General features: G+C 36.0%; 1 protein-coding gene across 6 annotated transcripts in view; it reads left to right on the forward strand.

Annotated features, from left to right (window-relative positions):
• The window catches only part of POT1 (protection of telomeres 1), a 58,508-nt gene extending 46,301 nt beyond the window's left edge, over positions 1 to 12,207 (forward strand). For 5 of the 6 annotated variants that reach the window (XM_066182979.1, XM_066182981.1, XM_066182980.1 and 2 more), the window contains 6 exons: positions 614 to 819; positions 2,097 to 2,232; positions 4,862 to 4,956; positions 6,505 to 6,596; positions 8,728 to 8,833; positions 9,865 to 12,207. In XM_066182979.1, the coding sequence (XP_066039076.1) occupies positions 614 to 819; positions 2,097 to 2,232; positions 4,862 to 4,956; positions 6,505 to 6,596; positions 8,728 to 8,833; positions 9,865 to 9,977 (748 nt within the window). In that variant the 3' untranslated portion in view covers positions 9,978 to 12,207. The remainder of the gene's footprint in view (positions 1 to 613; positions 820 to 2,096; positions 2,233 to 4,861; positions 4,957 to 6,504; positions 6,597 to 8,727; positions 8,834 to 9,864) is intronic. The other variant, XR_010720759.1, reaches the window with a different exon arrangement.
• The last annotated feature ends 2,801 nt before the right edge of the window (positions 12,208 to 15,008 follow it).

Genomic DNA, 15,008 nt, shown 5'->3' on the forward strand with positions numbered 1-15,008 from the left:
TTGTTTTAAATTTGTGTAATTTGGATGGCCTGCATTACTGTGTCTCTGTGTATGACAAGTGGAAATGCACGAATGGTGCAGTCCAGCAGGACAGGATAGAAACTGTGTGGTGCAGAGTTGGAGATTTTCCCTTGTCTGTACTTATGTGAAGCTGTTCTGGTTCTGTCCTTTTTTCCTTTGTTTTCCTCAGTTTATGATAAGTCAAGCAGACTAAAACATAAAACTTGAAATTATATAAGTTTATATAGTCTTTTCACTCTAATGAAGTGGTATGCAGTTTTTGAAGTGGTATTTCAGTTTAAGGCCCAACTGAAATCACATAAAGCTGATAGGTCTGATTTTCCATGGATTTTCATTTGTGTGGGATATAGCCACTAGGCTGCCTCTGTAGGTGAGCATATTACTTAGCATAATTATTAGCATGGAAAGTCATAATAGACTATATAATCTCTTAATGTTTAAACTGATAAAACAATGAGGATATTTTTCCTGTATGTACTTTAACTCTTATGACTATATTCTAATATTTATTTGTAGTACTATCATCCTTGTTGATATACTGTCTAAGGAGAAGCTGTTAGAACATACTTACTTAGTTTGGAAATGGTTTTAGGCAAGAAGTTCCAGATAGAGATGACTTTGACTTCATTCTATGTGGCTCTGCTGGTACTGCCTCAAACCCAGAATTACACAATACATCCTGGTATGAATCTGTAACATGGACTACACAAAACCAGCAACAGAGGGAAATTACCATCCATTTTGTGAAGCATGATGAAATGCTTCAACATCCTGAAGACACCTTGATTATGATAGAAGGTAAGGTAAATTGCAAATATATCAATTATTACGGCACCGTGTCCACTCTGGGTATGTACAAAGTAAAGATATTTGAAGTTGTATTCAGTGTAAGTAGTGATATTCATAAAGGCGTCTTCAAAGAAAAGAAAAGAAAAACTGAGCTAGAACTATAAGTTAGTGTTGTGCAAACAGGAGATGGTAGTCTGTGAAGATCTTGTAAGATGCTGCTGTCTATTTTAAAACTATTCCAATATTGTTTATTGTTGGTTATGGTAAAATTAACATCTGAATATGTTTTTTTTTTCTAGCTGTGCTAACTGGTTTTTGAGTTCTGATTTAAAAACTTACCAAATTTTCTAAACAAGCCTATTTTTAGTATTGATGTGGAAAGTTTTGAAAGGCTTCTGATAATACAAGCCTCCAATTAAATTTGTCAGCCTCTGGATGTCAGTGTTGTTTCAGATTAATAGAGCTTCTCTCAGTGTGAGTTTTTTTGGTTTGGTGTTGTTTTTAATCAGATTTCCTCAGGAAAGAGAAATAGCCACTGACCCTTAAACAAAGCAATTTAGCAAGAATACTATTGAGGGATTTTTATATAATAAAAATAATAAATTGCATATAGCACCATTCAGAGTTCAAAACAAAGTCTTCAATTGTGCTCAAATAGTGGTGTGAATAAGCAAATGTACGTAAGATGGTCATTTGTGTGAGGGTCAATGACAAAACGCCTTCTGTTTTCTGCTATCTTTTATAATGGATTGGTTCTGATAGCTGTTTTATTTCTGGCGTGTTCCCAATGGACTTCAATCTAACCCTTTCTTTCTGAAAAAAAAGAAAAAAATAATCTATTTCTTCTCCATTTTCCTGGAACAACTGAGGAATATAACTCAGTAAATCTATTTTCAAGTATTCAAGTGCCAGCAACTAAGTGTGTCTGTGTATAGATAGATATGTACATATAAAAGATCAGTTTGGTTGCTTTGATATTTTTCTAAGAAAGTGGCTAGGAAGATCATAGGAGTGATTATATGAAAGTGATGTTAACTAAATGCAGCCTCTTGGTTACAGTGTTAGCTGTGAGGATGATATTAGGGCATCTGCTTTCATAAATGTCTGTCTTTATGTCTTGAGTCTGTTGTTGAGTAAAAGTGAGAAGGTATTGGGCTATTTTTTGAGTTTTCGGTAGTGGATATCAATTATTATTGAAGGCCCTGAAATCAGCAGAGAAATGTGAATTGTTCAATTTATTTTTGACTACTGTTTAAGAAACCTTGTGTTTTTTTGGTTTTTAATAGGTGGAACACTAAAAGAAATCTGGAAGCTTTCAAAAAGATTTAAGTGTGTTATTCCTGTGAGATCCACAGAAGATGATCTTGAATTATTAGATCTTTCAGCTCCTTTTCTTCTACAAGGGAATGTAAAATATTATGGGTAGGTTAAAAGCATTTGTTGATATTTCACTAGTTGCAGTAATAGATAGGATTTTCTTCAGTAATTCAGACTGCAGTGCTTTTACTTACCCAACGATTCTTCGATGTAAAATGCATAGCATGATGCACAGTACTGACATCAGGGATGAACACCATATCATTTGGTACTTGGTATCAAAGGACTGACTGCAGTTTGGGACTTGATCTGTAAATCTTTAGCCCTTAATTACACAGTACGCCAGTTTCAGTCTTGTCTGTGGTGTGTGAGTAGGGCAGTGTGCTGTAGACACACATGCAGTATGTCTGTAAATGAAAACACACATGCAGTGCAAGGTACCTAAATACCTCTTCTGGTCCAGATCTTCCATTTTCTGATCTCACTTAGACCAAAGTTAAAACATATGTTGTTTTTAAAGCTGTATGCTGAGGGGTTATATATAGATATGTATGTACACAACATAACAGATAATATTTAAATAGAGATCTAGAAAATAATCTCAGCCTGTCAATCTACAGCTCATTCTTTCTCTTAGTGTTGGGATAGCTTGAGGTGTGGAAGCAGTAAAGGATTTTGGACAGCCTTTCCTTACCATTTGTAACCTACTGTGATCCACAGCCCTGCAAAGTGCCTTATGTGTCTGCGGATGTCATTCACTGTAGAGGTGACCTCACCAGGTTTCAGAATTCCACAGTTCCAAAGCTGTGGAATGCAGTACCCACATCTAGGTCTGGTGTTTGTGATCTGCCGTGCAGTGCCATGTTCCTGCTCAGTGAGAGCTGTCAGCAGTGTGTTCCCCCAGCAGTGCCCAGCAGCACACAGCTACTGAGCTCAGAAGTACCAGTCTCCTCCATGCAAGCTACTGAGTCCTCTCTCTCAGCAGTTCAGGCAGAGCACAGCGCAGTGGGGCGCTGTGCTAGGTCTGCAGGCAGTAAAAAAAAATTCTATGCAGAAATATTCCATGTTTCATGTGAACCCTAAAGTCTCCCATAAGAGCCATCCATAAAATGAATACAGGTAATTGTTTCTCTCTGTTATGTATAGTTTTGACCTTTTCAGATATTGCTGTCTACAGCTTTTTTTAAATAAAGGCAGTATATGGATACTCCTACTGGGGCAGGATCTTCGCCAATATAAAATACTTCTGCTTGCACTTTCATAATCCATGTATTTCCCCAGCTACACACAACTCACCTTCAGACGTTATTCTCTCTTCCAATGGTTGTAAAAGTAAATGGTTTATAAGATATTCCATGATTACTTATACGATATTTAGGAAGGAACCTCACAGTTATGCTGACATTTCAGAGCTGTGTTTCATGCATGTTTTTATCATTGGCATTTACTTAGAAAAGTCTAGAAAGGATTCTTCTGTATGGTAGAATGAATTATATGTGTGTGCATTTGCATGTATATTCATTTATACATAAAAATAAACACAGAGACACTGCATATAAAAAGCAAAATTTGCACTTTAATTTGTTAAGTTACTTTATGGGAGTTTGAGTGGGTTTTTTAAAAGAAGAAAATTACTTCACTTTCTATCACTTAAGCAGAAGTAGTTTTATTGATTTTTATGACATGCTTTGCATATAATTCTAAAAGATAAATGCTTATTTCAAGTTCTAATTGTAATATACTAATAGAGAAGCTTAATTTGGAACAAATAGTTTTGTTCTGTAATTCCATTCCTTGAGGCAAATGGGAGCAACTTTGAAAACGGTTCGTCAGTATTTCCATCCACTTGCAGCATTAGCTTACTATGTCATATGTAAAATTTACATTAATTGGTGTAATACACCAGTAATAAAATAGATTGTTTTAACAGCTCTTAGTTAATATTCTCAACATAGGTAAAGCCAAATTTCTCTGGGTTTAGAGTATGCTACAAGTTCAGATTCATTCCCACTCTTAAAAAGTGAGAAGTACTGGCATATGAGCGAGCATAGGTTTAGCAGTGTAGTGATCTTAGAATCGTAGAATGGTTTGGGTTTAAAGGGATCTCTCAAGATCATCTAATCCAACCCCCTGCCTTGGGCACAGACACCTTGCACTACACCAGGTTGCTCAGCTCCATCCAGTCTCATTTTGAACGCTTCCAGGTGTAGGGAATACACAGTGGTTTTGGGCAACCTGTTCCAGTGCCTCAGCTCCTTCTTTGTGAAGTGTTTCTTCTTTCTGCACAATCTATATCTACCATCTTTCAGTTTAAAAAGGTTGCTCCTTGTTCTTCACTACAGGCCCTGGTTAAAAGTCTCTCTCTTTCTTATAAGCCCCTTTTATATATTGAGAGGCCACAGTAGGGTCTGCCCAGAGCCCTCTGTTTTCCAGGCTGAGCAACCCCAACTCTCTCAGCCTTAATGTACAGTTTGATTCCTGTCTAATCACTGAAGCGGTCTTTTCCAGATTTCTTTCTCCTCATGGATAGTTCAAAACCAAAGCATTAAGGGTTTTATTCTGCTCTAAAGCTGGTGTGTCTGGTAAAATAATTTTATTCAAGCAGCAGTAGAAATACTTCTGCACTTCCGATGTGTAAGAAAAATCAGAGTTTTGGGGGCTTTTTTTTGCAGAACACTTCTGGTACAAATACATCAGTTTTTAGTTAGTCTCAATATCTTATTTTAAATGCTAGGTGCAAGCAATGTTCAACTCCAAAGCCTATGAAGAATCTAAGTTTCCTTGCAGCAGAACAGCAACCATCATGGGAACCAACTGAAATAGCACAAGGTCAGCTGACATGATACTGTCCTGAAAAACTTTTATGCCTTGATTCTGAAATGTTGATGTGAATTAGTTTGATTTGCTGTTCTGGGTTGCAGTTTTGTACAGAAAGCATGTAATTATGGCTGTAAAATTAATTCACTTTTTACCAGCTGAAATAACATATTTACTTTTGGAACTATTGCAATACTGATTAAAGGATTTTATATGTTAACTAGTTTCTTTTACCACTGGTATCAGGAGTAACACTTACCATAGTACAGATGTCATGATTTTTTGGTTGTAGATGTTTCTTTTCAACTGTGTACGTAGTTGCAGTCCTAGAAGTTATTCATGCTTTTCCTTCTGTAGATACTGTTTTTCTGTCCTGAACTAAAGGCAGTCTTATTTAATGATTCATACAAGTTAGACTTTTATCTTCTGTAAACTTCATGTTCCAGAGAATCTGCAAAAAATAATATTCAAATGAAAGGAATTATGCCACAACAATTATGTCTATTCTGTGCTTCATGTGTTCCTTGTGTTACTGTATGCAGTCAGCATGTTAAAATTACATAAATCGAGTTTAAAACTCTACAATGCATTAGGGAAAAAGAATATTTGCATGTTTAACAATTCATGTTCTAACATACTAAGTTGGAATATCTAGCAGTATATAGGTTTGATAAACACTTTTTAAAAGAAGAAAACTCTACAACAATACCGTGATTTTCTAAATAAATTTTCATAATTGTATTCTATTAAATAATTGTAAAGTAATATATAACTAGCAGTGATTGACATTGAATTCTCAAAATTAAAACAATATTAATTAACACTTCCTGACAGTTACACTATTTTATGGATATTATTCTTTTATCAGCTGTATTTTCAGGCTAAATTATAAACCTGCAAATATATCAAACCAGTTAAAGATAAAATGACTACTGGTTTAAGTAGGTGTACCCAAAAAAGATTGATGCAGAGCTGTAGTAACTTTTTCTGTTTCAGTTATTTTATGTTTGCAGCATAACAGCTATTGCTGCCAGTAAGGGAGTGACATTTACTTACACTGTAATTCTTTCAGAACTGCCAGCAGAGTTTTTTTCTGATCAAGCCTGGTGGCTTTTGCTATATCATATCAAATAAACTATTCCCTCAGAAGATAGTTTGCAGGTGGAATTCTTATTACCGCTGAATTAAGAGCGCCTCTCCTTTAATCTTCCATGGATAAAAGAGCACAGGAATAGGAGGATCCCACTAAGGTGGGATCTAAGATCTAAGCAAATATTAGCTTTTTGTTTACTAGCATGGGAATAAATACTTAAAAATCTTTATGTGTTTTTATAGCCTCATCTATTAAAGTGTTTCTAGGAAAATTGCAATGTGGTCTTAAGAGATAAATGGCATTTTGCTGTCAGACATCAGAGTCTCTATGTTTTGGTCTTTTAATCTATACTTCTAATGACAGTATTCAAAGTCAGTTACTATTAAAAGGGGGATATTGTCAGCTCAAGTGGTTATAGTTTGCCTTGCATATTCTCTCAGACAAAAATCAATTTTTCTTTGCTTCAGTTTTAGGTATTGAACTGCTCCAGTATGTTTTTATTATGAAGTTTACACTGGTTGATGAAACAGGAGCACTAAATGCATACCTTTTTGATTATGTAAGTGAATCTAGGTAAAGGTAGTCTCTACAGATGATGTGAGTTTGGATTTTATTTGTTTTTAAAATGGCAAATATATGTGCACAAATATTCATTCTATGTTACCTGCAGTGTTTTGTGGGAAGGATTACAATGCTATAAGGTTGTTAATACTGTACAGAATATAGAATATTAAAGCATAAAGACAAAACTGAAGCTTGAAGATAAATTATTTCGTATTTCCATAAACTTTTATATATTCCTATGGCTGAATTTCTCTTTTATTTGCAATGTTAAATTATGCAGCATGAATGCTGTGTGAATGATAGGAATGTTTCAGGATTTATGCAGAAAACTTCTGCATCAATTTAAAATCTCATTACCTCTTTTTTTAACTCTCAATAGAAGCTCTCCATTCAGTAATGCTTGATTTTTTTTATTTCACATGATCTTAAGGTAAGGAGGCCCTCTTTCCCTAGGCAGCTGTATCTGTACAGATACTTATCTTGGATTTCAGAAGCAATTTATCCAGCTACTTTACTAACCTTGGAATTAACCTATCTTCACTTTTTGCTGAAGCAACTTAAGACCATTCCTGCTACCTGAGACACTGAAGACTGGGTGGTTTTCCTGTCACAGCAATGTGGGTGTGACAGAATGGGACAGAAAAGGAATTTAGTGGGATTTTTTTTCTGCACAGCACTGTTGTTTAATGTATATATATCTGCACATTTTCCACCATTACATTAAGTTACTTCAAATGGGACTTTAAAGAGAATACTCCTCCTTTTTTAAAGACTGTAAGTAAAAATAGTACCAGAAAAAATTAGTTTTTTTCTTAAAATACATGGTGTTTTAACAGCAAAGGAGATCAAAGACTACAATCCCCATTTAAGCCAGTCATCTTTGCCTTCTACTGTCCTTTCTCCTTTTTGTATCAAGAAACTAAATAGCAAAAGGAAGCTGGGGGAAAATATTTAAACCATCTCTTGATGCAGAATTCCAAAAGTTTTTACTTCAGGGTGGCTCACTTTCTTATCAGATATTGCTCAGTACTACAGTTTAGCTTCAGGAAAATACCCACAGTTTCTTCTGAAGTGCCAGCTGCTCACATTCCTGCTGGTGGTACTTCAAAGACAAGCCAAGAGTTTCCAAGTCTAAACTCCAGTCCTTCAGCACCACCTGAGAAGAAACTGGGCTGCTTTGAAGTGCAGCTTTACATTAGCTTCCAGTTGCACTTCCAAAGGAACACAGTTCTTTGCTCCCCTCCTTACAGAAAAAGGGAAGGAAAAAAATGAAAAAGTTCTATAGTCAAAAGAGGACTGAAGAGAGATATGAGAAAATTATCAGTGTCATTTTTGCTGCTGGATTATCTGCTAACTTCTGATGATTGCCATTAAACATTTCATTTAAAAAATATAGAGAGGCAGATTATTCTGTAGTTGTAGCTTTTAAAAAAATGAGAAATTACTACAAAAAATCTTAGCTCACTCTGAGAAGTTATAAGATGATGAGCCTTTAGAGATACGGGTAACAAACAGGTAACAAACTTGGAAAGAATAAACTTGGAGTTTTTTCAGTCATTCTTACTATATGTGGTTTAGTAATACACAGAAAATGTTTATTTAACATTCTTATGTTCCATTTATTATTTTCTATCTCCATTCAGAAGTGTACCCTACAATATAAGCCTTTCTTCCATAGTTTATAAAACTTCCAAAAAATGAAACTTGCACTACGAGAGTTCCACAGATGTAAAACCCCCAAGGTTGCCCCTTGTTTTCAAATGATTTTGTTCATCTCAAGTTGAGGGGTACTGTTAAAGGGGACTGACCATCCTCTCTGGCCGTAACATTGTCTGATACTGTCTGGTTATGGAAGTTCATGAGGAATATCTGCCAGTTACGTATAGAGACCAACATGTGCTTTCTGGGTGCCTGTAGTCCCTAAATACTCAGGGGTACTGAAAAACAGACCTAATTTTTTCAGACAGTTTGGGTTTTTTCTGTAAATTTTTTTTTTTTTTTTAAATAATACTATTCTTCTGTTCTGTTATCTGATTTTAAGTTCCTAAAGGAACATGCAGTCAAAGTTCTGGGTAATGATTTGTTACACCTCTTTGAACACCTCATATTCTTCTGTTCTCTTTCAGGAGAAGTTTTTCCAAATTCCTGCCTCTGAAATCTTAACTAATGATTTTCTTCAGCAGAAGATGCAGATGACCATGAATACCCTGTGTCCTCCAGGAAGAAAATTAGGTCAGCTTGCTGTTATTTTAAAGGTGGGGTGGGAAGGGAAGAGGTCTTTCAATCTGCTATCGCATATGCAAAGTCTTAGAAGTCAATCTGCACAGGCAAAACTCAGTACAGAAAAATGCTGGAGCCTGAAAGCAGAGTTAGTATTAATTTGTTCTGAAACATCATTCTTACTAACTCTACCCTTGAGAAAGAGAAGAAATGATTCAGTAAATTCTCATGTAGCATGCAGTGGTGTGTGAATACAGTCATGCCTGTGCAGGCACTAACATGCCATTTGTATTCATATGGAAGTTAACTTCAACACCCTCATACTGAATGTCACAGCAGGTTAGGGAAAACGGAAAGGAAATTCAGCATATGGCACATGCTTTGGGTGGTATCCTGCTTTTGATTGCACATGCTGACTTAGAGCATCCCTTGCCATGGGAAATATCCATGGAAATTGAGCAAATACTTAATCCAAATCCATGTACAGAGATTTTTATGCAATGTATGTGTTGTGGCAGAAGGTAGCTCTTCCTAAACTACACGTGTCCGAGGTAGATGGGTGTGTGATGCACCTCCAACCTCCAGAGTATGACAGCAAGTACATGGCTGTCAGTGACCGCTGCAATCACCCTGGAGTCTTTGCCATACTTAAAAAAGGTTGTCCTGTAATAAAGATTCTAAAGGATTTTCCCTTTGAGACCAGTGAAATCGTCTCATTGAGACACATGGAGATGAATTTTTTATTACTGGAAAGTCTTTATGTATACGTATTTTATACTGTGGCATGACTACTGGGTCCAAGTGTTTCGTAGAGTGGTGGTGCAGGGAGGACAAGTCTTGGAAGACTGTCACTGAACACCATTTCAGATCTTGTGGGAAACTTAAAAGATACCAGTTGGTATTTCGAAGTTAACAGTGAATTTTTCTTCTTATTAACTATTGTATGCATTTACATATTCTAGTTAAGACCTTGCTGAAGTTATACTTGCCTCCTATAAAAATTAGAAATGAATATTGAACAGTAATTTGGATTTTGTTGGTAGGTGACTTGCCATGGCTGGAATGCTTCATCAAGTCCTATAATGTCAGAGACGCAATGAAAAATCAAGTTTATTACCAAATTTTCGACACTACAGTTGCTGAAGATATGGTATAGTCATGTGTTGCTAATTGAAAGTAATCCAGTAAGAATCAGTTTCTGTAGGGGGCTGGGATCAGAGACTGTATTAAAAAAATAATCTATGTTCCTTTCTTAGGAATTCAACCTGTTTTTATTAATTTTTAGTTTATGTGTGAATGGGAATGGGAATTACGCTTTGATGTGTTTGCTGTTTTCCTGGCATATAACTTTGTGATCTAAGGGCAAGCGGAGGTTCTGAGCTTCTCATTGGAAGCTGCTTGGCTTAGGTTGATGGAAAGCAATCTACTTTCCATCTGTCCTTCAAAAAGGCAGGGATGAAGTTACTCTGAATTTGTGAATTTCACTCAGAAAAATGTTGTCAGGATGATGCTGTGCGTTCATTTTTGTATTAAATTGCATCAGCAGAGGCAGAGAGAAAGAGCTCTTCAGTAAACTCAGACTACTTTTTGCAAGCCAGTATTACTGTTCTCAGTTTGACAGGGAGGTTGGTTTTTAGACTCTTCTTTGATTTTGTAGTGGTATGTACATTTAGACAAACTCCTCCTGTTAGTAACACTCAAGTAACTGCTACATGGACCAGTTACTGTAGATTCTGATGGGGTTGTTAACATGACCATGTAGTGATTATCACTAAAATTAAGTCAAGCAGTGAAAGCAAGGTAGTGTAAAACTGTAAAATGAATATTGACATTTGGTAGATCGTAATGATTCTAGGGTGGCCTTGTAGGGTACCAAAGTTGTTAGTATGTTTATTAGCTCGGTCTTTGTTTTCAAAGGTTCCATCTGCCTTTTCCATCTTACATAATCAGATTGTGTGCCTAAATTGAGAGATAGACAAGTGATCTGGTGCTACCATGGGTTGAAAATTCTGCTGGACTAGAAAATTATGTGATGGTTTTACTTTGCATTCAGAAGTCTTCATAAGACAACTTCAGGACATGTAAAGATAATTAATGTAGAAATCCCTGTCAGATCAAATGCTTTCCATCAGAACAAAATTACTTAGTATTTATAGCAGTTGTTTGTAAAGAATTTCAGAAGCAAGATGGAATATTTGTAAGTAGATTATTATTTTGATAGCAGATGACATTTTACTTTTTTCATTTTGAGAACCATTTAATAGATTATGCAGTTTTTATGAGAATTTCATCAAATACCCTCTGGTAATTTTCTTGTACTGTAAAAAAATTATGCTGGGTTTATATGTCATAAGCCAGGATATTGTTCTTTATTGATCAGTGTATAGGAACAACCAATATTAAAAGTGGTGAGTGCATATTTCCTTTAATAATTTCTACAAAATAAAAATATTTTGGAATTGAACCAGACCATTTATCAATGAGTCTACTGACTTAAGAAAGTTTTCTTGAATTTTTGCATAAATGCATCAACAAAAAATAATTACAACAAATGAATATGATCAAACTTTAAACACTGGCCATACTCCAATGTTTTCACAAGTTAGAAGCTAAATTGAAAGCAATCTTCTTTGCATTTATTTTATATAGGGTATGAAAACGTGAATTTCTATTTTTAGATTTTTGTTAACAACTCTGAAAGATATTGACATTGTACATTTTTTCTAAATAAGTCTTTGTAAAGTAATAAATAAAAAGGTGTTTTGAACTTCAGTGTAAAATGAATCAATTTCACCATATGCCTTGTCTGAGATCCCTGCCTAAAAGCTATCCATATGCATCACGTGATTTTTTTTTGCTATTGAATATTGTATTAAAATGTTTAAAAAAGGTTTCTCCAAATAATGTGATTTTCCTTGTATTTGACTTAATTTCTGTTTCATAACTCTGAAAACTTTGTCATCAGTAGCCTTCATCCAACATAGTGCTCCAAATGAATGTACCGTTTGTTGGATTAAAATATACATGTTTAATTCTTTTTCTAAATATAATGCATGGAAATAATAATTATATATTTGTTCATACTGAAGATCACTGTATAGAAAGGAATTGCTGGAAAGACATTTAAAAATGGCTCTCATTGGTAGCCTTTGTATAGAGCAGTGGAAATCTCTGAGGTGGGACTTGAACCTTGGTTACCTGTCCTGGTCAGTGCTGAGAGCTGTGAGTGTCTGACTGGAGGGTGAAATCCTGAGGTTGCTTTGTCCTGAACATGCAGCCCCATCAGGCTCTGGTTTCTGAAAGATGAGCATCTCAGGCAGCAATGACTTTTAGCCATGACTTACAATTTTCTTCATTACAAATAAAAGTCTTATTTGTTTTGGTGAGTTTCTTGACCAGATGTGTGATTTCTTCTAAAACATTAATGGAAGTTCACATGTCTACTCTCATAGTTTTTAAATTACTGAAATACATATTTAAGGACACTCAAAATCTGAGCCAACAGGAGATTGGGTTAATACTGGCACACTAAGATCCAGTGAAAACTCGAGGCATGAGTTGCTGGTTTCACATCTTTCTTCCTCCACATACATCCCAGCATATAGGAAAACTGAATCAAAACATCACCTTCCTGCTAGAAAGGAAAAATATCTGTGGAATGTGAAGTAACATCATCAAGGGGGAAGAATATCTGTATATGAAGGGAGGAGCTTTGAGGGAAGGTAGTCAACTATGAACGTCCAGTGAAGGAACATGAACCTATTACTTGCTCCAGTTTCATGTATAAATGCAAAAAAAGTGATAAAATTGTAATTAAAAGGAAAAAAGGTATTTTCAGGGGAAAAAACCAACATAGACTTGGAATAGTGTTTTTAGGGGTGCCTGTGTAATTTGGCTCCTTGACATCTGTGTTTTAAGGGAATTCTTTCCTTTTTTTAAGGGAAGTCTTTCCAAATTGAGTTGAGTTTAAGCTCTTGGACATGTCATACTGTTGAAACTCCAGCTGGAAAGACAGAATGTAAGTAAATAACATATTGCAGAAACAAGGAGACATTCCTGGTAGGTGACCTGGTCTTCAGTAGTGATTGAACTTTCTGATCAGCTTTTGCAGTTACAGGATCCAGAGATTTACAGGCAAGGCTTTGAAATGCTTAGCCTAATGCTAATCCTTGGGCTACTGGGCACCAGGAAGTGTGATTGTGCGAAGGGCTGTGGAGCCCAGAGGATACAAGCTGAGGTTTGCAACAAAAGGAAGGGAGTTTATTGTCTTAACAGGTGCGAGTGCTTAGCTTTCCAAAACCACAGTGTTTGAGATCATGAGAATTTATGCACATTAGGTCACTTCTTGGCCAAGCCATTGCATTAAGATGTAAAACTGGCAGGAATTGGGATACCACCGTAGAGGGCAAAACCAAATATTTAAATGGAGTTGTGAAAAAATCAGGCAAATATATGTCCAAGTTCTTCAGGTAATACATATTTTCAAATTCTTCAGGTGCAATGGGACCACTGCAAAAAAAAAAAAACAAACTTAATGGAGGAGAGAAAAATCCAAATAAGAATTTACTTCAAGTGTAATTCAAAGTGCACAGTGAATTTTAAGAATTGGAAAAAAAAATAAGCATAAAATGGAGACAGAAGGAAAGAACAGTTCCAAAGGATAGTAATGAAAACGAGAAGTGATAGAGAGTCTTTATGAGACAGTTTGCTGCAGCTCGTGTTCACAGCACTTCCTATACGTGAAATTCCCAATAAGAATTGTGGTTTGGGAAAACATTAATCTGCTGATGGAATACCACATCCAAAGTGCTTAAAAAATGTAGAGCAGAATTATGCTGCAATTAATGAATTTATGGTAAAGGTATGGGTGGACTTCACCCCAGAACTGTGCTACAATGTCTTTTTCCGTATTTGCTGCTGCTACTCTGATGCATGCCTGCAGACCTATCTCCATAAAACTGCTGTGTCAGGACCATTTGTTTAGGTAAGCAGAGCAGACTGAAGTCTAGGAATGAATCTACATTTAGTAGATACTGGTTTTAATTTCAATTTTTTACAAAGATATGTGCTGAATGGGGAAATATGTTCCAGCAAAGAAAAAGGTTTGGGGTTTTGGTTTTGGTTTTTTGGTTTGGTTTTTTGTTGTTGTTGTTTTGGTTTTTTCTTTTTTTTTAATATCAGCTGTTCTATTACACAAAAGTTTAAGCATAACTTCGTTCTGTACCTTCTACTCTCTGTGCGTAGCCTGTGGACTGATACTGCTAAACTGACACTGACAAAAAAATTACAGTTTTGTATAAGCTACACCTTTAGAATTGAGTCCATATGCAGCTGTAATTTCAAAGACCAGCTATCAGATAGCTTTGAATTATGGAGATGTTACTTCACTGAAAGGAATTCTCTGGATAATGGCAGTTTATAAATGCTGCTTGAATTATTTTGGTTAAAAGAGCAGCAAAACTGAAATCTGCTGCTGGAACAAATTTAATTACAGATTTTATTTATTTCTTCTGTCTACAAATGAGGCCTTAAGCAACTCCAAGCCCCTCTGAAGCAATGTTTGAAGTGACGAATATGATCAGTACCTCCAGGGTGTATATTAACCAAAGGGGCTCTTAATTGTGTTTTAACAGGGTGGGTAAGAGGCTTTCACCACCCAGCTGTCTTAAATGCTGTCACTCTGACATGCATTCATTTGCTACTCCATCTTGGAGGATACACTTTTCCTGACATATTTACTATGCTGAAAGAGTAAAATCCCATGTCATGCAGAGATGCCCTGGTACCTCTAGTGTCATCCTGTCCTGGTTCTGAGCAGGACAGGGGTAATTTTTCAGTAGCCAGGAGTGGGCATGGCTGGGATGCAAAGTTTAATCTGTACCACTTCACATCACTGTGAAGGTGGTACAGCCAGGGGTGGGGGAAAGGGACTCTCTTCTGAGGAGAAGAGGTTCCTTGCAATGCAGTAAGCATGGCAGAGTGGGCCCTCTGGTCTGCTATTGGAGTTTTTTTCATGTGCGTAATTTCTTTTCTTGTGCCCTCTGTCATTAGTGTTCTTGCTGTTACTGTTCATTTTCTTGTTTCATTGCTGTTTCCAGTAAATTGTTCTTATCTCAAGTTGTGACCTTTGCCTTTTGTGTCTCCAGTTCTCTTCCCCATTCTGCTACAGGGGATGGAGAGGGGAAAA

This window comes from Chamaea fasciata, unplaced genomic scaffold (assembly GCF_029207755.1).
Source record: "Chamaea fasciata isolate MVZ Bird 193981 ecotype frontalis unplaced genomic scaffold, bChaFas1.0.hap1 SCAF_5, whole genome shotgun sequence".
Lineage (NCBI taxonomy): Eukaryota > Metazoa > Chordata > Aves > Passeriformes > Sylviidae > Chamaea > Chamaea fasciata.